Source organism: Neofelis nebulosa, chromosome 6 (assembly GCF_028018385.1).
Source record: "Neofelis nebulosa isolate mNeoNeb1 chromosome 6, mNeoNeb1.pri, whole genome shotgun sequence".
Taxonomy (NCBI): Eukaryota; Metazoa; Chordata; class Mammalia; order Carnivora; family Felidae; genus Neofelis; species Neofelis nebulosa.
Window position 1 is genome coordinate 122,630,343 of NC_080787.1, and position 23,739 is coordinate 122,654,081.

The following is a 23,739-nucleotide window of genomic DNA, read 5'->3' on the forward strand; positions in this document are numbered from 1 at the left end:
GAATTCAGATTGTTGGCACCTTGAGGTTTTGCTGGACATGAGGTATGAGAGATGACGGAAGTGGCAGAGATTGCGGCCAACCGGAAAGTGAGGGAGTGGGCTGGACAGCAGCTCCCTCTAGACGGGGTACGTGTTTTCCATCTTTCCACAGTGTCTATTACTCTCAGTTACAGTATACACTTCACTCAATTTTCTGTCTGCTTGATGACAAACCATGGCTCCTCCACCCCCGAGAGGCAAGCATCCCTTCCGGACCCCACAGGCTCTCCTTTTACAGATGCGTTTTCAATGGCAGCTCTCAAACCTTTCCAGGAATTAAGTGTAACTCATGCATTATTTTTTAAACATTTTTAAATGTTTATTCATTTTTGAGAGAGAGAGAAAGAGAAAGAGAGTGAATGGGGGAGAGACAGAGAGAGAGGGAGACACAGAATCTGAAGCAGGCTCCAGGATCTGAGCTGTCAGCACAGAGCCTGACGCAGGGCTGGAACTCAAGGACTGAGAGAAACTCAAGAACCGAGAGACACTTAAGAAACTGAGCCACCCAGGTGCCCCTAAATCATGCATTATTTATGTGGAAATTAAATTGCTTTATTCTGTTAGCGATATCAGTTGAGTGATTTAAATATGGAAAGGATACACTTATTTTTTTATTATTTTTTATTTTTTTATTTTTTGAGACAGCATGAGTGGGGAAGGGCAAAGAGAGAGTGAGAGAGCGGGGGACAGAGGATCCGAAGCTGGCTCTATGCTGACAGCAGAGAGCCCCATGTAGGGCTCAAACTCATGAACCACGAGATCATGACCTGAACCAAAGTCAGATACTTAACCAACTGAGCCACCCAGGCAGCCCTAAACATGGAAAGAATACATTTAAACTTTTATGTAAGTTGGGGAAATATTAACATTTTGTTGGCATTTGGAAATAATGGTGTAGTTTTATGGTATTATTCGTAATACCAGTTTATAAACGAGGAAGCCGACTCAGAGGTCCTGCAATCTATCTGGACAAGGTCACATAGTTATCCAAGCTTCTCCCAGAGAGTGTATTTTTGTGCTTACAAAAAAGAAAGAGAAAGGATGTCATACAAAATCTTAATAATAAGTTAACACTATGGAAAACATTTTTTTCCACGTCTTACAAAGATGAAAGAGCCATGTAGTTTTTTAGACCGGGCTAGATGTCTTTGGTGTTTTACTGGAGAATTGGAGAAAGCTGGAGAAGGTGTGGGGCAGCTGGTAAAAGAATTACTCTACAGCATATTTCCGTTTCTAAAAGCCAAGAAGAGCTGTTCCTCAATGTTGAGAAGTCACAGTTCAAACATAGATAAGTCAGTTTTATCTGGTGTTTTGGTCTTATCTGTGTCTCAAGTTTCAGGCAGCAAGGGAGAAACGTTTACATGTCTGTAGAGTAAAACTTAAGGAATCTCATAAAATCTTAAACTCTCATCTTTACTGTTATACTAGATTAGAGTCTTCAATCATTAAAGCAAAGTGGTTTAGGACCAAGGATGAAACATTCAATACTATTTTTTTTAGGTTTATATATTTATTTTGAGAGAGAGAGAGAGAGAGAGAGAACGAACCAGCCGGGGAGGGGCAGGGGTGGGGGGCACAGGATCCAAAATGGGCCCAGAGAGCTCAATGCAGGGCTTGAACTCACAAACTGTGAGCTCATGACCTGAGACATTTAATCGACTGAGCCACCTAGGGGCCCCGAAACATTCGTATTAACCTTGGCCTAACCAAGAAAGTTGTGTTGCAGATTTATGTTTCGTGGTTCTGTTGTACTTAGGAGTGTAAAGCCATCTCTCAGACTATTTGGAATATAAACAAGACTGAGGCAAATCTTTGCTACAGGCATCGTGATGTCTGTAGCTAAATAATCTGAGTGGCATACTTGATCCATTCTTATTCCTTTGATTTCACAATTTCAATTAGACTTTTATAGTTACCCATAGATGTTCTGACTGGCACAGGAGAGGCCTGAGCAATGTCAGAGGCCACATCCTGGTGGCCTGTTTGCCGGGCCCACCCTGCAGATGTGTTACATTTTGTTTGGCCTTTCAAGTGTTTAAAGAAATTGTTTTTCTGAGTTTTGTAGACAAAGTTTTGCAATCTGGAGAACTCACACAAACGTCTAAATTTCCTGTTTCCCTTGAGAAATCTATCTGGCCACAATGGGCACACAATCCTGCTGAGTAAATGCCTCACCCCTATAACAGGGCACACGGTTCACCCACAGTGGGGCTGCCTCTCTTATTTAGGGCATTTGAGTTTGTGACTGCAGACTATGCTGACGGTTCCCATGGGCGAAGCCTTCAAAGTGATGCTACGGTGAAGACACTGATTCCATGTGGTTTGTTAGGTTCAAAGCCACTTTGGACGTCTCTGTTCAGTTTCTTTTAGATTTGATACTCATTTGACCAGTCTCCGTGGCACAGATCTTTGTCCTTGAATCTGATTTTTGGAAGCAGTTAAAGGAAAATTTGGAGCCAAGTTTGGGGTAAAAAATATGTGTGAGTATGAAATAGTGAAAACCTGTTTCTCTTGGGTGGTTTGTAAAGCTGACTCAAAGGTAATTAAAAAAAAAAAGAGCTCAATAATGTTTTGAGGGATGGCTTTTACTTCTTCCAGATGTCAGTTACCTTCCCACTAAACTTTCAAAATATCCTATTTGTGACTCTATGATGCACATATGACTTGGGTTTTATATTATTTTGTTTATTTTCTTTACCTACTTCGACCAGACTGAGAGCTATTTGATAAATATGTACTTTTATTCATCTTCGATATGGTATATATAGTTGGAGGTGAAAAGATGGAGTTGAAAAATTCATTATTGAATGAATGAATGAATGAATGAGTCAATATAAACAGAAAGCACCCTAAATTGACCATCTTAATGTTTATTTATTTTTGAGAAAGGGAATTTGAGCAGAGGAGGGTCAGAGAGAGAGAGAGAGAGAGAGAGAGAGAGAGACAGAATCTGAAGTAGGCTCCAGGCTCTGAGCTGTCAGCACAGAGCCCCAGGGGCTCAACTCAGGAGATCAAGGCCTGAGCTGAAGTCTGACTCAACCCAGGGAGCCACCCAGGCGCCCCCTAAATTGACTACTTTAAAGGGAACAACACATACTTTATATCTATTAAATATCCATGAATTGCCTACATTCGTGTAACCAAAGTGGATTGAAAATGGATTGGTTTTTTACTGTATAACTTTCTTTGGACACTGAACTCAGTCCCTGGCATTGCAAGGCAGTTGAAAGTCACCGGTTTCACCTTGACAGAGAAGAATCACTTCGCTACACACGTGTGGTTTTTCCAACTGATGAGCCAGGAAATGTAAAAGTTGTAGAATCAAAGGCGAATCAAAACCCATCAAGAATTATAGCCCACCGTTCGTGTCCTAGTTCAAAAATAAGGTTTCAAAGTATTTCAGACTGTGTTAAAATGTTCAATATTGCTAACCAAGTATCAGGGTCAATTTCAGAATAAGGCAGCATGGGCATTTTGAAACCTTCAACACAGAAAGTCTAAAGGAATAGGGGCGCCTGGGTGGCGCAGTCGGTTAAGCGTCCGACTTCAGCCAGGTCACGATCTCGCGGTCCGTGAGTTCGAGCCCCGCGTCAGGCTCTGGGCTGATGGCTCGGAGCCTGGAGCCTGTTTCCGATTCTGTGTCTCCCTCTCTCTCTGCCCCTCCCCCGTTCATGCTCTGTCTCTCTCTGTCCCAAAAATAAAAAAAAAAAAAAAAAAAGAAAGTCTAAAGGAACTAGTAAGTAAATATATTAAAGCCGGATCAGCGATAAAAACCCAGAAACAACACAACACCGTGAAAAACTAAGTATCCATTATATATGAGCACTTTTGTTAACTAGACATGTTAAGGTTGGCTAGTCCTGTCTCAGAGTAGAGTCGTAGTGGGTAGCAGGGCTTTGAGGGAATCCTCGCTCGCTTCTACGCAGGAGAAAAAGGTGGCCCTGTCCCACCCTCGACCCTCCAGCCGATTTGCACGTCCATGTAGAAACACAGGTCGGCCCGACTCCACTCCCCCGGCGTTAAGAAGCGGCACCAGCCTGGGCTGCATCCTTCTCCTCCCGCTCTATTTTGGGGCCCCATGATCTCATGCCCTCTGCAGACCACATTCGGCAATTCCAGTCCAGGGCGATTGCTGCAAGTGTTCGGAAGGTGCCCGGGGCGCGGCGAGGGGAAAGCTCTGGGGGAAGTTAAAGACGCGCCCACGTAAAGGACCCAAAATAACCGACACGCAGAGTGCCCGAAATCAGACAGGAAGCCAAATAATCCGGGGCGTTGAGTTGCTTTCCCCTCACTTCTAGCGCGGGGCGGCTGGCGCGGCGCCAAGGGTCTGGCGGCGAGGGGCGGGCGCGGCGGCGGGCGGGGCGGGGCGGGGCCGGCGCGGAGCCTATTAAAGGCGCAGCGAGGCGGCGGGGCCGAAGCGCCGGGGGCCACGATGGAGCGCGGCGGCGGCTCGGGGGGCGGGAGCAGCGGCGGCGAGGGCGGCCACGGTTCCCGGGAGGGCCTGGCGGGGAACGGCCACGACCCGAGCCACGGCCGCGTGGCTCAGGCACCCGGGGAAGGGCAGGCGGCCGCGTCCTTACTGGCCCCCATGGACCTGGGGGAGGAGCCGCTGGAGAAGGCGGCGCACGCCCGCACGGCCAAGGACCCCAACACCTACAAGGTGCTCTCGCTGGTAGGTCCGCGGCCCGGCGCCCGGGAGGGCGGGGAGGGCGGCGCCCGGCTCCTCCGCTCCGTGCGCGGTCAGCACCCGGGGCCCGGAGAGAGGCAGCGTTTCTGCCGCTCCTCTTCGCCTGCACGCGCCCCGCACTGTTCTTCTCTTTACCCCGGGGGAGTAGGTCACGTTCACGTGTGCCACCGATGCTTCTAAGGGCCTGCTTAGGAAATCACAGTGTTCATAGTGTGATCTTTGGAGATACCACCTCGCCCCCCACCCCTCCCCATGAGAGTACGAAGTTTTTAGAAGGGAAAAATGACCAGCCCGCCAGCCCGAAAGTTGTCGGTCTTAGGAAGGACCAACTTTTTTTTTTTTTTTTTTTTTGCGACTGCAGTATTGATGACTTTCTTTGCATTAACTAATTTCACTTGAAAAGATTTAACAGAACTCTTCAAGTTTTGTCAGGAACTTTAGGAAAAACCTTTTCTCTTGGCTCTACTGAGGAATTTCCTTGCAGCTGTTCAGAAATTCATCAATATTCATGTTATGCGAATGTGAAGAAACGTTTACCATTCTTTGTCTACTCTTTTAACCGTAGGTTACACGGTTTTTGTTGCTAACAAAAGTAGCCATTATTCCTCTGCTATTTGTTAGGACAGTTGCAAGATCCACAGTCACTTTTATAAAGTGTTGGGGGAGGGGGTGGGAATTCATTCTAGATGGATGGTAGGAAGTGCTGGATGGAGTCAGAGCCTGGGTTCCTGGTTTAGTTAGTAGTTGCTAAGGCCTTGTATAACTCTCCCAAACCTCAGTTTCTTATTTGGTGCAATGAGGACATCGTCTTCATTGCCCACTGCATAGAATTATTGTGGGGATCCAATGGGAACAACGTCTGTGGGGAAGTAAATTGAAACTTGCAAGGAGCCATAATTTTTATTGTATTATATGGAAGTAACATTATCACTTGCTATGATTGAACAATGCTGTGTAGAGAATATCTTTTCTAATGTATGAAATCTACTTTCCTTTCATAAGCATTTCCATTTTCACTATGTTTTAGGTTTCATGGAGAGGTTATAATGCTTTGAGGAACCAACATTCCTAAAAAGATGGTGTCATATGCTTAGTACTTAGAAGTTAAGCCTAAGATTGGAAGGGTGGCAAACCACATAATGTTTGTATCTCAACATATATTTTTGCATCATATATCAGTGTTTGAGTCTAGAACACGTGTTATTGATGAGAACCTAGGTTTTATCTATTGAGTACCTTTTTTTCTTTCTGTTAATGTGAGACTTTTGTTTCTAGAACATGATCACTTAAATGATTTAGTATCACTATTTTCACGTGCTTAGCCCACTACAAGTTATCCAATAATTGTACATTGTGCGCAACTCTAATGTGAAATCATTTCTAAATGCCTGTAGTCTTGAAAGGTTGCTAAATTGCCAATTGCTATATTCAGTTTTTAAATCTTTCCTACTCATTTACTTATAGATCCACAATAGGTATAAGCAAAGTCCTATTTTTGAAACACGCATTTCAGTCTATGACACGTGCAATCAGCTAAACAGCATTCCATTGTGCTCTGATGTTGCACCTCTAGGGATTTTAACAGTTGACGTCAAAGAGTTCTGGAACATGTCTTCTAGAAAGGAGCTGCACTTCTGGGGTTCCTTTTTGCCAGTTAAACATCAACACACTTTTCATAAACTTGGAGAAATGGACTAATTGCATCTGGTGTTGGGATTACTAGAGGCCAATCACTGATATGGTCCTCAGCCTCATGGTTTTTATCTAGCAGGATAATCACAAGAGCTGCCTTCCAGAGAATAATCAGTGGCAACTCTCGCATTTTTCTGAACATACTTTGGCTAAGCTTAAATGATGCAGTAAAGAAGGAAAGATCCTGCTCTACCCTCCCTTCTCTTTAAGTATGGTGTTTGATCCCAGGGAAAGAATTGCAGTCTCTGGTGGCTTTTGGCCCTGGGCCCTGGAAAGGCACTGAGCCAGACTGTGGAAAACTAAGAGGGCAAATACAAGTATTATTCTCTATATGCTTCAGTAGATATGTTAAATACTGAATGCCTTTCCCTGGTTCCAAATTAAATTTTGAACTGAAATTTTGACTTCAACTGAAGTCGTACTTGAAGATTTGAAAAAAAATTCTTGTTCCTGGTATTTTAAAGGGCAGAAAACTTTCTTTAAAAAAAAAAAAGTTATTTATTGTGAGGGGGGAGGGGCAGAGAGAGATTGGGGAGAAGGGAGAGAGAATCCCAAGCAGGCTCTACACTGTCTGCACAGAGCCTGACACAGGGCTCAATCTCACAAACCATGAGGTCATGACCTGAGCAGAAATCAAGAGCCGATGCTTAACTGACTGAGTCACCGAGGCACCCCAAGGGCAGAAAACTTTCAGCCACAGTGCAGTACATTTTTCCATTCTCCAGTGAGTTCCTCTACAGCATTACTTTGTGTTTCTGGCCTTCTGCTGTGCTTATGAATACATACACCTGCGTATGTGTACAGGGCTGTATGTATGGGTGGTAGTTATGGGGGACTACTTTCACCTTTCGGTGAAAGAGTTCTTTGTAAGTGGCCGTGGTTGCCCTTGTTTATCAGAAGTTTGGGTATGAAAATTATTACTTTGGTTAGCTTTTCTCCCCTTTTTACAACGCGTTGTCTTATCTCTAAAGTACAATGTGGAGAACAATCAAGATGGTTCTCTGCTCTTAATCAGATTTGGACTTGGCATTATTCTTTGCTTTGTAAAATTTAACATCCGGCCAGCCATGGTTTCGCATATTTCAACATGACCAGAGCATCTTAGAGGTCAGAGAAGGCTCCTGTTTGCCTCTTATGGTTTTTGTTTCACACGTTGTGATAAAATGCATCACAGATTTCTAGGAGCCAAGTAAGATGATTGTATTTACTACTGGACCTAAGAAGGTGCCTTACACTCAATGTTGGCTTTTGGTTGAATGAGTGAATGCGCTGCATTTTTGCTTAGACCAAGTGACACTTTACCTTGGCAAAGGGCAAGATGGGAAGACAGAATATACATCCACAGACCCACATGACCAATTGAAGGTCAGGAGTCTCAGGAATCTAAACATAGATGCACTAGTAGGTACGGTTCTTGGGTATAAATTCAGGGATAAGATCAAAACTGGAATATCATTCCATTAGGGCGTTGGGAGATGGAAGAGGCAGTGAATGAACTATGAACCAGTTTCCAGCCAAGGCCAACCTTAGGACAGGCCAGACAAGGCCCCTGTGATCACTTGCATTCAGAATCAGGATCTCACTACTGGGCATTCTCTCAGGTTCAAGTGACCCAAGTGTGGCCATCTGGCATGCATAAGGTAGGTCATCCTGCAGGTACAAAGGAAAGTCTCCTCCACTTGTATCGAGGCCTCTTCTGTTTTGGTGACTTTGCTATCATACCCCAAATTCAGTCTTTGTGGCTTTTGTGGGGTATTGTTTTCTCCAGCATTGCTTTCTATTACTTCCTTTCTTCTGCTTTGAGTCATATTCTGGTCTCTCTCTGTCACCATTGATACCTCACCTATTTTCGCTCCATGGATACACAGCCATCCTTTCAACATTTTCTTTTTTCCCATCTATTCCACTTGTTCGGTTAACTCTGGACACTCAGTGTTGCTGTCCCCCACCCCCATTATTTCCTAATGACTAGTGGCTGTGTTAAGAGACCTTATACATTGTGTATAATACAGAACTGAGGACCATTGGCTCATAATATTTATAGAAATTCTTACCATCTTCTCATCTTCCTCCAGCTAGCTTTTTTCTCAGATACTAATATTAAAGGTAAATGAAAATAGTTTTATATTCGGTTTGAGTTTGATAAATTCCACTGCAAAGTATCTGTGTGACTTGTAACTCATAGCAAATGTATTTCATCTGTGTTTATGGGCTTTTTGGACAAGCTAGAGAACTTAATTATGATTCATAATTGGGGGGGTAGGGAGAGAGACATTTCATGTTTCAAACAACTTAGGAACAAATAAGCTTTTGGAATACAACTTGTAATTAGAGAACTACCTTGGTTAAAATAAACATGCCTTTATCTACCATGAAACCTTTTAGCAAACGAGTTCAAGGCAGAGCATAGATTACTCTTTTAAGCCTAACAAGAACTGATATTCAGAAAACTGGCTCAAAATAAAAATCCTTTGACATCAAATCAAATCTAAGTGATGTATTTACCACAGAAAGTAAATACATTAATATATTTGAAAGGGCTTTTCTAAAGTGACCAGAATGTCCAGCTAAATATTAACTAGAACACTCTGTTTCCTGAGTATTTTAGCTATCTGAGGTTTAATTATAAGAATTAAGATAACATCTATAATAATCTTTATTTTATCCTCGCTCACTTTTAGTTGTTAGAATAAGATTTGGTGGAAATGTAGGTGGTAAAAGTTTATCATTCACAAAGCACTTGGCAGTTTTAGAAAACATTTTCCCAGATAATTGATCCTCAACGCGTCAGCAACTCTGAAACAGTAAAGTATGGTGACAATTAATCCTACTTGATAGATTAGGAAACTGAGGCTCACAGGCATGCAGTCAGGTTTCTCAAACAGCAGAGTGCTTAGGAAACAGCCCAAAACTGTTAAGGACAACAGATTGCTGGGCTCCAATCCCAGTGGTTATGGTTCAGAAAGCTTGAAATTGTTATGGACTAAATGTCTGTGTCCTTCCCACATTCATATGGTGAAGTCATAAGCCCCCAATATAATGATATTTGGAAGTGGGGTCTTTGGGAGTTGATTAGACTCAGATGAGGTTGTGAGGGTAGGCTGTCATGATGGGATTAGTAGCTGTACAGGAAGGGGAAGAGAGAGGAGAGCTGAGCCGGCTCCCTCCCTTCCCTCCCTTCCTTCCCCCATGCCCATCTGACACTGAGGAAAGGTCCTGTGAAGACACAGTGAAAAAAAGAAGCCAGAAAGAAGAGAGTCTTCACCAGAAAGCAGTTTGGCTAGCATCCTGATCTTGGACTTGCCAGCCTCTAGAACTGTGAGAAATTTCTGTTAAATTACCCAGTCTGTGACATTTTGTTACAGCAGTTTGAGTGGCACTAAGATAGGAATGGACCCAAAGAATCTTGCATAATTATGACATGTACCTTAAGTTATTCAGGTGTAGTTGGTGTATTTATTCTATTTCTAGAAAGAGTAGGTTAAATTTGTAGGCGAAAGTCATCTGCCATCTGTAAGTAGGAAACTATGCAAGGACTTTTAACTACAGATTTTTATTCTGTATTAATGGCAAATGGCATCCCATTCATATGCCTTTTTATCAGTGTGATGTCAATAATCACATGTTATTCTGAACTTCCAATGTATACAAGTTTTGAGGAAAACGATTTTCATCTTCTTAATTTGAGCTTGCTTGCTTTCTTTCTTTCTTTCTTTCTTTCTTTCTTTCTTTCTTTCTTTCTTTCTTTCTTTTAGTTTGTTTTGGGAGAGAGAGAGCATGAGAGGGGCAGAGAGAGAGAGATGGAGAGAGAGAGAGAGAGAGAGAGAGAGAGAGAGAGAGAGAGAGAGAGAGAAATCCCAAGCAGGCTCTACCCTGTCAGTGTAGAGGGAGATAAGGGGCGGGAACTCAAGCCGTGAGCCGAAATCAAGAATCGGATGCTTAACCTACTGAGCCACCCAGGCACCCTTGAGTTTCCTTTTTAATACATTTTTAAATGTACCAGAATAGGAAAATAGAGTCATGATAGAAAGTCATTGTGAAGGGAGTACATTTTCACAAGCATGTCTCATTTGTGGATCGATCGTTTTTCTCCCCATATCATAGGGTTTTACACAGATTTAAGGTGGCAAACATTCTATCACAGGCATGGTCTGAGATCCTCAAAGAGCATTCTAGCTTGGTTTTCAGGAAGTATTTCAGAGAAAAGTAGCTTGTTTCTAAAGCTGATTTCTTTCCCTTGAAACGCTTTTTGACATTAGTAAGCTTCTGGGGCCTATGGTCTGTCGTGGAGAGAGAAATGGAAAGCAGCTCAAGTAGTTTTTTATGATGCTGTTGTGCAGCAAAATAAAATACAGCCGTCGTTATGACATTTTTCCAGATAGAGTCTCTGTTGCTCCAGAGTACCTTTATTTTGAATAGATATGTTTCTAAGCAAAAGACAACACAAGTAGAACAAAGTTTCAAGAGCCCACATCCACATAGTTTAGACCGCAGCCCTCAACCTGCAGTGGGTGGGTCCCTGGGTGGCCAGGGGGCCATGGATTGCAAACGATTTTAGCGACAGTAGTCAGATGTCGCCTGCCCTTTTCACTGTGCTGACCTTGACACTGAGGGCATGAAGGCAGTGGCAGGGACCACTGCTGTCGCCTTAGCAGGGATCAAGGCAATGGGTCACACCAGCAGCTGCAGGTGGTCCTGCACTTGCCACTAAAACACAAAGAAGTCAGTTTCACTTAAAAGAATGTACTGGGTGAGGCGGTAAAAATGTCCTTGATGAAGCAGATATTATTAAAGCTCAGCCATAAACTACCTACCTTTTTAATAGGTGGGAAATTGGAAGTACGCACTGCCGCGTCTGAAGTGCTTTTGTTTTCTGGAGGGGAAACTCTGTGATTGAGTTGTGAGCTGGACTGGTTGCTTTTTTTTTTTTTTTTCCTGGAACACCAGTTTTCGTTTTTATTTGAAAGAATGGCCGACACGCACTGGTTATTCGGATTTAGTATTTGGCCCACATTTTCTCAAAATGAATAATGTTAGCTTGTCACTTGAAGGAAAACAAATTAAGGTACCTGTTGCCTATGGTAAAAATCCAGTCTTTTCAGTAAAAATCAAAATTTTGGGGAACTTGTACCTGTTATTGTATGATTGGTAGCTTCCCAACTTTTAAAGACTTTTCTGAAGAAATTGATGAAGATAGTAAGGAGTTCGACTTTTTTTTTTCCCATAAGGTATGATGACTTGTGTCAACATTTGAAAGAACTACGTAACTCAGTGAACCAGTATTTTCCAAGGGACCAATGGATGATTTACAAAACTAGGAATGGGTGTAAGTTTCATTCAAAGGGCAAGAGAGATTAATGGATTTGAATGTAACAGTATTGAACGTTCGTTAATATTGTTTCAAGTTTGTGTCCTGAATACGTGGTCATTTTTCTTGTGGTTATTGATAAGCTTTAGTGTGACTGAATTTTTTATTTTTCCTTACTCAGGAGACATTCACATCCTTGCTACTCAAGGTGTGGTCTGCAGACCTCAGCCTCACCTCCTTGGCACCTGTACAAAATGCAGAATTTTGGGCCCCACCCCCCCAGACCTTCCAAACCAGAATCTCTGTTTTTGCAGATCCCCAGGGATTCGTCTACACGTTCATGTTTGAGGAGCAGCACTCCTTAAGGATCATGAACTGGTAGAGAAGGCACACCAGCCTGAATTTCTTTAGCTGGGGCTGCTAATTAGCCTTTGTTCTTCCACAGACCTCATACATGATGCTACGATTAAAAAAAAAAAAAATCCTGACTGTTCCTTAAAGACCTCAACTGTGTTGGCTTTGGCTTGAAATGGCGCTGCTGCTGGTTGCATTTGGCCCCTTTCTTTCCTTGGACCTCAGAGGCGCCTTGCTTAAAGGTGCCCATTCATTGCTCTCGTTGCATGTACAGGACATGACATACACTGTCTCTTCCCTCCCATCACGTGTGCAGTTTCCATGTAGCAGGAGCTGACCTGCGCTCTCATTTGTTTCTTGTACTTTAACTGCCTTTTCCTCACTCTGTCCTGGCTTGTCCTTTAATTGCTCTTCATTGCTCTCAGCTGTGCCAGCTTCTGCCTTTGCTGTGACCTGATAATATTTGGATGTTCCTTCCAATTCAAACATCCATCTGAATACCCAGCGGGTTTCACTTTTACATCACACCATCAATAGAACTCTTCAGTTCAGACTTTCCACTGCCAGTACCTTCTCAATGATCAACAATATACTTGACACAAAACCAAAACAAAGAAATCTTGGACCAGGGCATTTTCAGGTGGCATTGAGTCAGGTGAAGTGTCCTTGGTGCAGAGTTTATTCCATAATATTTCATCATCCAAACACATAGGCTTCCTATAGAGAGCCATCCAGCATCACTTAGATTAGAATCTCCTGGAAACTAGGAAACAGGTGAATGGAGTCTATTCAGGTGGGAAGGGTGTGGGTTAGGAGCATTATGAATAGACCATGTTGTTCTTGTCTCTCTTTGAATTAACCAAAGAAATAAGTACAGAACAACTCTACATGTACACTAAAATACCTTACTGATCAGCTCAAAAGAAGTAAATGTGAGGAATGTTGCCATATAAAAGTATTTATACATTGGTCATCTCTTGGAAAGTGTTTTTTGGTAAAAAAAAAAAAATGTTTACTTCTTTTGAGAGAGAGAGAGAGGTTGTGGGGGAGGGGTGGACAAAGAGGGTGACGGAGAATCCCAAGCAGGCTCCATGCTGTTAGCACAGAGCCAAATGCAGGGCTCAAACTCAAACTGTGAGATCATGACCTGAGCTGCAGTCAAGAGTCGGACGCCTAACTGACTGAGCCACTCAGGCATCCCAGGTCTGGAAGCTTTTAAAGGAAAAGGGGACATTGATTTTTCTGGGATGACTCAAGCAAGTTTTAAGAGACAGGGGTCATGTAAAGAGCCTGAAACTTGGAGTTATAGGAAGTAGTTGCTGTGCGACCTTTGAACATTTGCTCTGCTTCTCTGACTTTCAGTTTCTTTGACCATGATACAAGGGGTTTGGAGTTGGTTGGCTTTCTTCTAGGTCTAAAATCTTTGTATAGAGAGCTTATAATTTTCCCCTTGTTATAAAAATAACTTCATATTACAGGTGATGTAAAGTTCAGAAAATGTGAAAAAGTGTAAGAAAATAAAGATTGCGTTCTTTTTATCTGCTATTAATCTTTCTTTTTAACCTCAGGAGTTTTCCATGTGTGCATTTCACTTCCTTTTCTAACAAAAATGAGATCACCTTACAGATACTGCTCCATTTCTTTTCATTTGTATTCTACCACGAGATTTTGTCAGTGCTAGATAGTTTTTCAGCCTTTCAAGAATAGGATTTCAAGACTTTTATTTTACTAGTTCATGGGGTAAACTTTGGAGGCGTCTCTACTCATACCTTAGTCCCCAGTAATCAAAACAAATTTTTTTAGAACACATTTTTTGTTTTATTTGTTCATTCATTCATTCATTCAGATTTTTTTTAGAACACAGTTTTTGTTTTATTCATTGCTCAGCTTTACCTCCACTGCTCAGGCTTCTTTCTTATGGTTCAGTTGTTAGTTTTCCTAAACATAATACATGAGGGGAAGTGTGTGCCTCTAAACTCAGCCTTCTTTTTGCCTGTTTCTCACTGCTTGAGTACCAGTGTTACCACTTGGGGACTGGGCGTTTCAGCTTCATCCAGTCACAGCAGTCCTGGAGGTCTGTGATGTATATGTGTGGCCATGGGTCAGGCAGTATTTGTCAAGCACTTAAAGTGGACCTCAGTGCATGGTAAGAGCTCTGGAGGTGTTTGGTGAATTTATACATGCCTTTATGGAGTTGACTCTTTGTCAAACTCGATGTGAAGCACTTTTTCTCCTTTGATTGGCAAAGTTGTACGATGTAAGAGGGAGCACACGTGATGGCTGGTAAGTCCGGTCTGGGACCCACCTGTTAGGGGGACTCTGTGTCCTTTCTGTAAGATGGGACATGTGTATGTTATATGCCTAATTTGGATTCAGATGTTCGAAGACTCAGCTCGTTTTCAACTTCTGTTCTTATGGTACTGGGCCAGTTGAGAGAGTCAGACAGGGTCTCAAGATGCCGGCCCCCCGGTGTCCCAGCTCTGCTGAAACATACCTTCTATTATCGTCGGCTCAGATTTGTACTGTTTTCCAAATACACTTTGTGTTAATGATTTCTGTTTTCTACCCCAGGAATGATTTTTTTTTTTCTTTTACCTCCCTATTTCTTACCTGACGCCAGACACTCCCTGGGATCCAACTCAGCTTCCCCTGTCACGGGAAACATTCCTTAGCTGCTCTTTGTCTCAATATCCCCTGTCCCTGAAGGTCTCAGTTGCTACTTTATCATAGAGAGGTCATCGAGCTTAGTGGTTAAGGGCCAGACTGCTGGAATTGGAACCTGTCTTTCCAGTAAGTACTGTGTGCCCTTGGGCAAGTCCTTTAACTTCTCTGTGCCCCAGCTTCCTCATCTGTAAAATGGGGATAATAACAGTAGCTAGCTACCTCAGAGGCTTGTTTTAAGGGTTAAATGAATTAACATACGTACACTAATGAGTAAAGTACCTGAGACAGTATAGATGCTAGATTAGGGTTTATTGTTATTGCTGAGGTTGATAACTTACTAAACAAATATTTAGAGTTCCTACTGTGTGAGCAATCTTGTGTAAGAAGCTGGGGGCCAAATGGAGGCTAGGGGAAGGGAAAGACTTCCTGTTCTCATGGTCCACCCCCACAGGACCAGAGAGTTATCAAAGAATCCTACAAGACTGTCTCATGTTGACGCAGTGATATGTGCTGTCTAGAAGCTAGGGGGGCCCTGAGGGAGAGTCCTGAGGGGGAGGGGACCTAGTCACAGAGGTCGAAGGTGTCCTGCGGGAAGTGACCGGTGAGCCAAGAGGATTCTGCTGTACACAGGCCCTGGGAGAGCCAGGAGTAGTGTCCATTCCCGAATTGGAAGGAGACCGGGCTAGGTGGTGTGCACAGGTGTGTGATGGGTGATGAGGCTGGAAAGGGGTTCTGGGGCCAGGTCCAGGCTGGGCCTTGCAGACAGACTATTGGACAGATTTTGCTTTTTAAGAGCAATTGGACATCACTGAACTGTTTTCCTGTCTGTTTTTGTTTCTATTTTCATTCTTAATGACAAAATCTGATTTACATTTTGGAAAGACCATTTTAGTTTCAATGGTAGGAACAAATTAAAAAGGATGGCTGCTGAGGAAAGTTCGCTTTTACTCTCTTTTTACTTGGCCGTTTCATAACTGCTTTCTCTTTTCCTGCTAGATGTAAGTTCCGCATGTAGCTATTTAAGTTAAAATTTATATCAACTAAAGTCCTATGAAATAAAAAGGAACTCAGGTTTTCAGTCATGTCAGCCACTTTTCAAGTGCCCAGTGGTGAAGCTACCAAAGGGGGCAATTCAGGCAAATGCCACAGTAGCGTCTTAAAAACCTCTGTGCTAGGACTTGAGGGTTGTAATATTACAGGTTTTGTTGTTGGGTTTTTGTTTGTTTGTTTGTTTGTTTTGTTTTTACTTTTATAGTTCTTCCAGCAAGTAATAATGAAAATGTATATGGAACAGATGTTCTTCGTTCAAGAAACATTTGTTAGAACAAAATAAATTGCTCAAAAGGCTTAATTTTGTGATTGTTCATACAAATGTAATTTTAAGATTTTTTTTTCCCAAATGAATGAGTGTAATGAAGTTGACTTAAGCCTAAATATACACATTAAAAGGTGACACATTTCTAAAATTATGTTCCCTCCTAAATTATAAGCCCTTGTATTCCCTTATAATTTTTAAGTTCTGGCTTTAAGTCTCCACTGTAATTGTGACCGAGTAACTATTGTGTCTCTACTGAAAGTAAGTGGTCGTTTGTTATCTCCCTGTTATCCCGTTTTCTGTCCTTGGGGAGAATTACCAGGAATCCTCTGGATAGTTTTTTTTTGCTGTTTATTTCCCTCCGGGCCCATCTTTCAAGAATAAATGTAAGGTACTCTTCTGATCATTATGTTCCAAAATTTATTTTGGAAAAAACACAGGAACAAATCACATAAACCTAACTGAGCACAATGTCCTGTCTCTACCTTTTGTGTTTTATCTCTGATCTACCATCTGTGAAGGCAAGATACCTGCCTAGGCAAGAAAAACAGTGTACCTTGGATAAAATCCATAGTTCCTTACCTTTTAGTCCATCTGTTTTGTCCACAGCCTGAGGGTATGTCTTATACCATAAAGGAGCTGCTTTTCCCTCTTTTTTCTGTCTCATGAGCTTAACAGACTTAAATTTTTTTTGTTCTAAAATCATTTACTAGTACTTTTATTTAATGACTCATATCTGTCTTGATCGTAGCTTCAAAAGAAACACCATTTTCAGGATTATTTTGGCAGACGTTTTTTTTTCTTGAAATCCAACTGAAGCAAGATCTAATTAAAAATATATATTTTTGTATCTAGGAGATTGAGAATGAAAAACACATGAATCTTCAAAATGGAAAGTTCTTTGCCAATATTCATTTTAGTTTAGATTATGCCTTTAGATTATGCCTTGGTGTGTGTGTGTGTGTGTGTGTGTGTGTGTGAGTGACAGAGAGAGAGAGAGAGAGAGAGAGAGAGATCACTTGCTCTATTCACCAGGGTCCAATCACAAAAAGGCCGTACTTGGTAATTTAATTAGGAGAATTTAGTATAAGAAACAAGTGGGAAAGGTGTTGGGAGGACTGGACTGAAAGCCAGACTGGATAGTGTGGCAATGAGGCCGCCACATGAAGGGGAGCTGGAAGGAACTGCCACCCCCTGGAGGGCAGGAGGGGCAAAGGGAGAAGGTGGTGCAGCCAGAGCCTGGATGATTAACAGCTTGCTTTAGTCTGGTGCATTTGTCACAGCTAAAGAACCAATATGGGTATAGCCTTTTTGACTAGAGTCCTTGCTCTATTTGCATCTCCTTAGTTTTTCCCTGATGTCCTTTTCTGTTTGCTGTTCCCGTATCCCATCCAGGAGCAACACATTACGTTTCGTTGTCCCATCTCTGTAGCTTCCTCGTGGCTGTGTTTCTCAGACTTCCTTGGTTTTGATGCCTCTGACAGTTTTGAGGAGTGCTAGTCATGTATTTTGTGGAATGTCCTGCAATTGCGGTTTGTCCGACGGTTTTCTCACGAGTAGAGTGGGAACGTTCACTTTGGGGAGGCAGACCACTGAGCTAGTGTTTTTCAGCGTTCTTCGCTGTAGAGATAGTCTTTTTTTGTACTTTTCCATCCTGTACTCTTTGAAAGCCCAGCCCACACTTACAGAGTAGAGTATGTTCTACTTTGAAGGTGGTTCATCCACATAAATTATGCCGAATTCTGTACTGGAGATTGGTCTGTTCTTATTTATTTTTTTTTTTTATTTTTTAAAAAAAATTTTTTTTTTCAACGTTTTTATTTATTTTTGGGACAGAGAGAGACAGAGCATGAACGGGGGAGGGGCAGAGAGAGAGGGAGACACAGAATCGGAAACAGGCTCCAGGCTCCGAGCCATCAGCCCAGAGCCTGACGCGGGGCTCGAACTCACAGACCGCGAGATCGTGACCTGGCTGAAGTCGGACGCTTAACCGACTGCGCCACCCAGGCGCCCCGGTCTGTTCTTATTTATACAGTCATTTATTTATATCAATTTGAACTCATTGATATTTATTTTATGCTTTATATCTAAAAATATGTTATTTGTACTTTTGCTCAAATTGTTCCAGCTTTGGCCATTGGGAGTTGGGGCCTGTGTCCCTTTGACACACCCCCATCACTCCGTGTGTGTGTGTGTGTGTGTGTGTGTGTGTGTGTGTGTGTGTGTGTTTGTGTAACACTTCCTTCACTTTCTAGTACTACAAGAGGATTCAGACTTTCAGGCTCATCTTGTCCTATTTTTTCCCCCTAAACATTTACTAATATTCTTAATACTATAAACTAGTGAGTATAACCCAGTCTACTTTTCCACTTGAAAATTAGAAGTGGACTTGCATAAATGTTTGCGCCTAAATTCTCTGCGCATCTAGCAAAGGGAGTAAAGTACTCATCACATCGCTCACATCGCCATATCACTGTGTGGAGTATTTTTCAGGCATTTCCCTTCGTCCAGTGAAGTGCTGAGGAACCAGGTCATTACTCTGAATGAAGCTGGCCATTTGTGTATTTAAGCAGAGTCAACTCTTCCATTGCTTCATTGATCATTTTACCTCGGGAATGATTTAGGCACAAAATCTGGGAGACGTGTGTCCTCTCCTATGGTCAGAGAGGCATACTGGTTGGTACTACCAACTTGATTGATAAATTCATCCCTGTTCAGCATCTGGTCATCAGTTGTGCAGATTCAAAACCCTCTTATGGTATTTGATGAATCAGGAATTTGGAAAAAGCTTGGCCGGGCAGGTGTGGCTCAGGGTCTGTCATGTGGTTGCAGTCAGATGGTGGCTGGAGTTGCAGCAGCATGGAGTGGGGCATCTGCTCCACTGGCCAGGCATCCTGCTCCCATGGAGGGACCTCTGCCTGTGGTCTGTATGTTTGCATGGGATAGTTTGGACATACGGCATTATAGCCTCAGAGTAGACTGCGTACATGGGGGCTGAAGGCTTTAAGAGGAAACACACTGGTGATGGATTTACCTAATTTCAAAATAATTGATCAGTGTTTTCTATTGTTTGGGTCTACCATAATGTATTGTATTTATTCAGTTGTTTATTAACAGAAATTTTAGGTTCTTCGCATATTTTTTTGCTGTTATAAATAATGCTGCAATAAAGAAATATCTCTGTATGCATATCCTTATACGCTTATGTGAAAACTTCTAGCAGATGAATTATTAAACTCGGAATGGCAGGAGTGGCGATTCTGTACATTTTGAATTTAGGTAGATTAATCTAAGTGACCTTTTGGAAAGGAACATACGTTTTTATGACGATAGTGGGGAAAGTGCCTGTCTCTTTTTACATCCTTGCCAACTACATCCTTGTAGTTACTAATCTTTTTTAATGATTCTCAATTTCATTGGCTAAGAAAGGGACTCTGATTTATAGTTCTTTGATTTTTAATGAAGGTGAATGTCGTATTTTTATTAGCTGTTTCTCTTTTTTGCCTAGACTAGTTTATTACTTTTGGTATTTTAAAACCGTGGGTTATCTTTCCTACTTGGTTTTTATGCACTCATTATCTATCATCGACATTAACCTTCTGTTGTGTGTTGAAAATGTGTTTTATCCTAGTTCCCCCACTCCAGTTTTTCTTGTGGTCGATGTTCTTTTTCTTTGGCATTACAGACATTTCTTATTTTTATGGATCAAATACGTTAACTTTTCCATTCTAGTTTTTGGAGTTTGTGCCATCCTTGTGATGGTGTTTACCACCCTAAAATGATAAACATTTTGCCCATGGTTTTCTTCTAGTGATTTCTCATTAAACCTTTAAATATTTACTCCACCAGTCATTTTATTTTGTTAGAAGGCAAGAGATAGAAATCCAGTTTACTAAACATGCTCCTGAAGATCTTTTCTCAATTGCTTTTCTTAAGAAACCACAATAAGTCAGATTACATAAAGAAAAGCCACAAAAATGTAGTTTGCTAACTGAAGATAAACAACAGTTAAATAAGCCATCAGACCAAGAAGAGAGCGTTGATATTTAATAATTCTGTCATCACTGGTGAGCATGATCCTTGTGTGGGTGTAAACAGAAGCCCTCATGGCAGGAAGCTGCATCTGAGGAGTTGCCCTCCAGCCTTTTGAAGAGCAGCCCCTGCTTTGTTTTGAGGTGTTTTCTGTTCCTGAAAACCTTGTTCATTAGGTGCTTACCTCTCAAGATTCCATGAGGGCGTACAGGTCATGGAGTGAAGGTTGCCGTCCGAGCTAAATCTCTATTGAAACCATCGCTTTTTACTACTGAAACAGCCACCAAATGCACCAAATGACTGTTTTACCCTTGACCTTTAACTTCAGAGAGAAATGGTCTGTGAGAGCAATTGGTGAGATCTTAGAGAAGTGATTTGCTGGATATTCTTCCCTTTGAAGTGCTTGGTACTTTTTGAAACAAAAATAAACGGACAAGTTTTTCTTTTTATTGTATCTCTGTGAGATGATGGCTTTTAGCCAAACCATGGTGATCATTTCACAATATATGTCAATCAAACCATCGTCCTATGTGTCTTAAACTTATACCGTGATGTATGTCAGTTATTTCTCAAACTGAAAAAAAATGAACATAATAGGAAGGGACACTTGAGATTTCAGCTCTCTGGAGGCCTTGCAGCATCCCAGGAAAAATTTTAACTATGGAGGATATGCTCAGGTGAGTTTCTGATCCCCTTTCTGCTTTGCCTGCAGAAGTAAGGCTCCAGGGGTGGTGTTTCCAGTTCTTTTTATGATAACAGGCCTAATAGTTATTCCACTGGCCTGTGTTCAGCCAAGAATTTTTTTTTTTCTTTTTCAAGTTTTTATTTAAATTCCACTTAGTTAACATACAGTTTAATATTAGTTTCAGGTGTAGAATTTAGTGATTCATCACTTATATATAACACCCAGTGCTCATCACAGGTGCCCTCCCTAATCCCCGTCACCCATTTAACCCATCCCTCCCCCCCCACCTCACTTCCGACAACCCATAGTTTGTTCTTTATAGTTAAGAGCCTGTTTTATGGATTGCCTTTCTTTTTCTTCTATGTTCATCTGTTGGGTTTCTTAAATTCCATATATGAGTAAAATCATTATGGTATTTGTCTTTCTCTGACTTATTTTCCTTAGCATAATACTCTCTAGCTCCATCCAAGTTGTTGCAAACCTTTTTATGGTCGAGTAATATTCTACTGTGTGTGTGTATATGTGTGTATGTATATGCTGCTGTAAACATTGGGACCATGTGTCCTTTCAAATCAGTGTTTTCGTATCCTTTTGGTAAATGCCTCATAGAGCAATTGCTGGATCTTAGGGTAGTTCTATTTTTAACTTTTTGAGGAACCTCCATACTGTGTTCCAGAGTCAGCCAAGAATCTCTTTTTTTTGTTGTTTTTTGTTTTAACGGTTGTTATTCTTTGAGAGAGAGGCAGAGTCAGCATGGATGGTGGAGGGGCAGAGAAAGAGGGAGACACAAAATCTAAAACAGGCTCCAGGCTCCAAGCTGTCAGCACAGAGCCCAATGCGGAGCTTGAACCCATGAGCCATGAGATCATGATGTGAGCCAAAGTCGGTCGCTCAACTGACTGAGCCACCTAGGCGCCCCAAGAATTTTAATACATTTACATATACGGAGTAATATTCCTTAAGAGGGGAGGGTATAGGAGATGGGGTCAGGAGTGATCCAAATAAAGGTAGGATCAATTGTCAGAGAGAAGTAGATTCTTAGGTATTTTAGGTTTATCAGGCACCATAGAAAATATTCCATCCCAATGTGGGACTATAGATGATGTGGCTTCCTTGGTATCACAAAACTCCAAATGTAATGCACATCCTTATTTGAAAATAAAGGCATGAGGGGCGCCTGGGTGGCGCAGTCGGTTAAGCGTCCGACTTCAGCCAGGTCACGATCTCGCGGTCCGTGAGTTCGAGCCCCGCGTCGGGCTCTGGGCTGATGGCTCGGAGCCTGGAGCCTGTTTCCGATTCTGTGTCTCCCTCTCTCTCTGTCCCTCCCCCGTTCATGCTCTGTCTCTCTCTGTCCCAAAAATAAATAAACGTTGAAAAAAAAAATTTTAAAAAAAGAAAATAAAGGCATGAGAGTTATTGCTCTTTTTGTGATTAGGGCCACAATTTTGCCATACTTATGTCTTTAATTGAAAACAGTTATGATTTTAATGATTTCCTCATGGTTTATGGCAAAGTACTAACATTGTTTCTGTTTTCTTAAGCAAGCCTTTTAATTTGATATTTTATTTTAATCTGCCCTAAAAAGATTATTTTTCAATGATCATCACCAGCCCTATTGGCTATTAATATGAGCTTTCTTTGAGACTTTTCGAAAAATGCTTGCTTAATGAGGATAGATAGGTCATTGAAAATCAGGGAATTGTTGAAATGACTATTTGCTTAAGTATTAAAGATGCCGAAAGCTCTTTTCTGGACTACTAATTCTAGTTAAGGGGAGAATCTCATTGTTTTATCAGCCTAAGAGACTAGTTCAACCAAATGTGAAATTTGTTTATTCAACATAATTGTTTTGAACTGCACATTCTTTTATCAGTAGCGCCTGACAAATTTATGTTAGACTGGGGGCATTGTCTTCTCCATCTTTCATATACATACTATGAGACCTGAATGTTATAAAATATCTATTTGCTATTTTCTTTCTTTCTCACCTAGGAAAAGGTTAGATGCCCAGAGCCCCGGAGTGACAAATGGTAGCATTTAAAAAGAGAGCTAGTATTTAAAATAGTAATAATTTAAGGATTTCTATTTTGTGTCCTACTACACTGCTCTACCTCCTTCTGACTTTATCTCTCTCTCTCTCTCTCTCTCTCTCTCTCTCTCTTTTAAAGATACTAGAAAAAGAACCTAAATCTTCCAAAGAAGAGTGTGTGGTTTTTCATTGTGAATATACTTCCCCTTACTCACAACAAGAATCTACTTTGATAAAGTCTGTTAAACTAAGCCTGCTCTTGATTTCCCCTGCTTACTAAATATGAGAAGTATTTGCCATTTAAAAAAATGTAACAGATTCCTAGCACGATTTCTGACAAATTAGAAGCAAGTACTGTTAGAAATGGTGGCATACATTCAGCAATTCTGTTAATCAGTATTGTAAAAAAATGTGTTGATGATGGAGTTTTAGAAGGTCAAACAAAATTTCTGTGATATGTCTTCAAAGATTGTTTTTGTGGACTCCTGTCTTAATACCTCTCACTTTAAAATTGATATTTCCCCCTTTATGTTTGTGGAAAGTGCTGTACTGGTATCCATGGAGCAGATTTATTTATTTATTAATTTATTTATATTTATGTTTAAATTTATGTTTATATTTATATTATTTATATTTATTTATTTAAATCCACAGTACTAGGAATGTCTCTGAGGGACAGTGCTGTGGCTTATGATCTTAGCTTGCTTGTAATAGAGTGTTCCTAGAAGTGCTTTAGCAGCTGGGTTTGAGCAGGGAGTAGTAACAAGTTGTGCCTCATATGCGTGGATCTTTGTAGATCCAAAGGAACCACAATAGTGTCCCCTCTGTTGGGTTGTCATTAGTCCTCCGATTGGTCCTTCTAGTTACTCTTCGAAGCAGTGGTTTGATAGCAAATGGTTTTGTCCACCAAAACCGTAGGGATTTTTTGGGTTTT

The 23,739-nt window shown here is 41.5% G+C and overlaps 1 protein-coding gene across 1 annotated transcript in view; it reads left to right on the forward strand.

The window, feature by feature from the left end:
• The first annotated feature begins 4,447 nt into the window (after positions 1 to 4,447).
• The window catches only part of ENPP1 (ectonucleotide pyrophosphatase/phosphodiesterase 1), a 73,511-nt gene continuing 54,219 nt past the window's right edge, over positions 4,448 to 23,739 (forward strand). Inside the window, exon 1 of the mRNA XM_058735292.1 lies at positions 4,448 to 4,711. Within this exon, the coding sequence (XP_058591275.1) occupies positions 4,472 to 4,711 (240 nt within the window). The 5' untranslated portion in view covers positions 4,448 to 4,471. The remainder of the gene's footprint in view (positions 4,712 to 23,739) is intronic.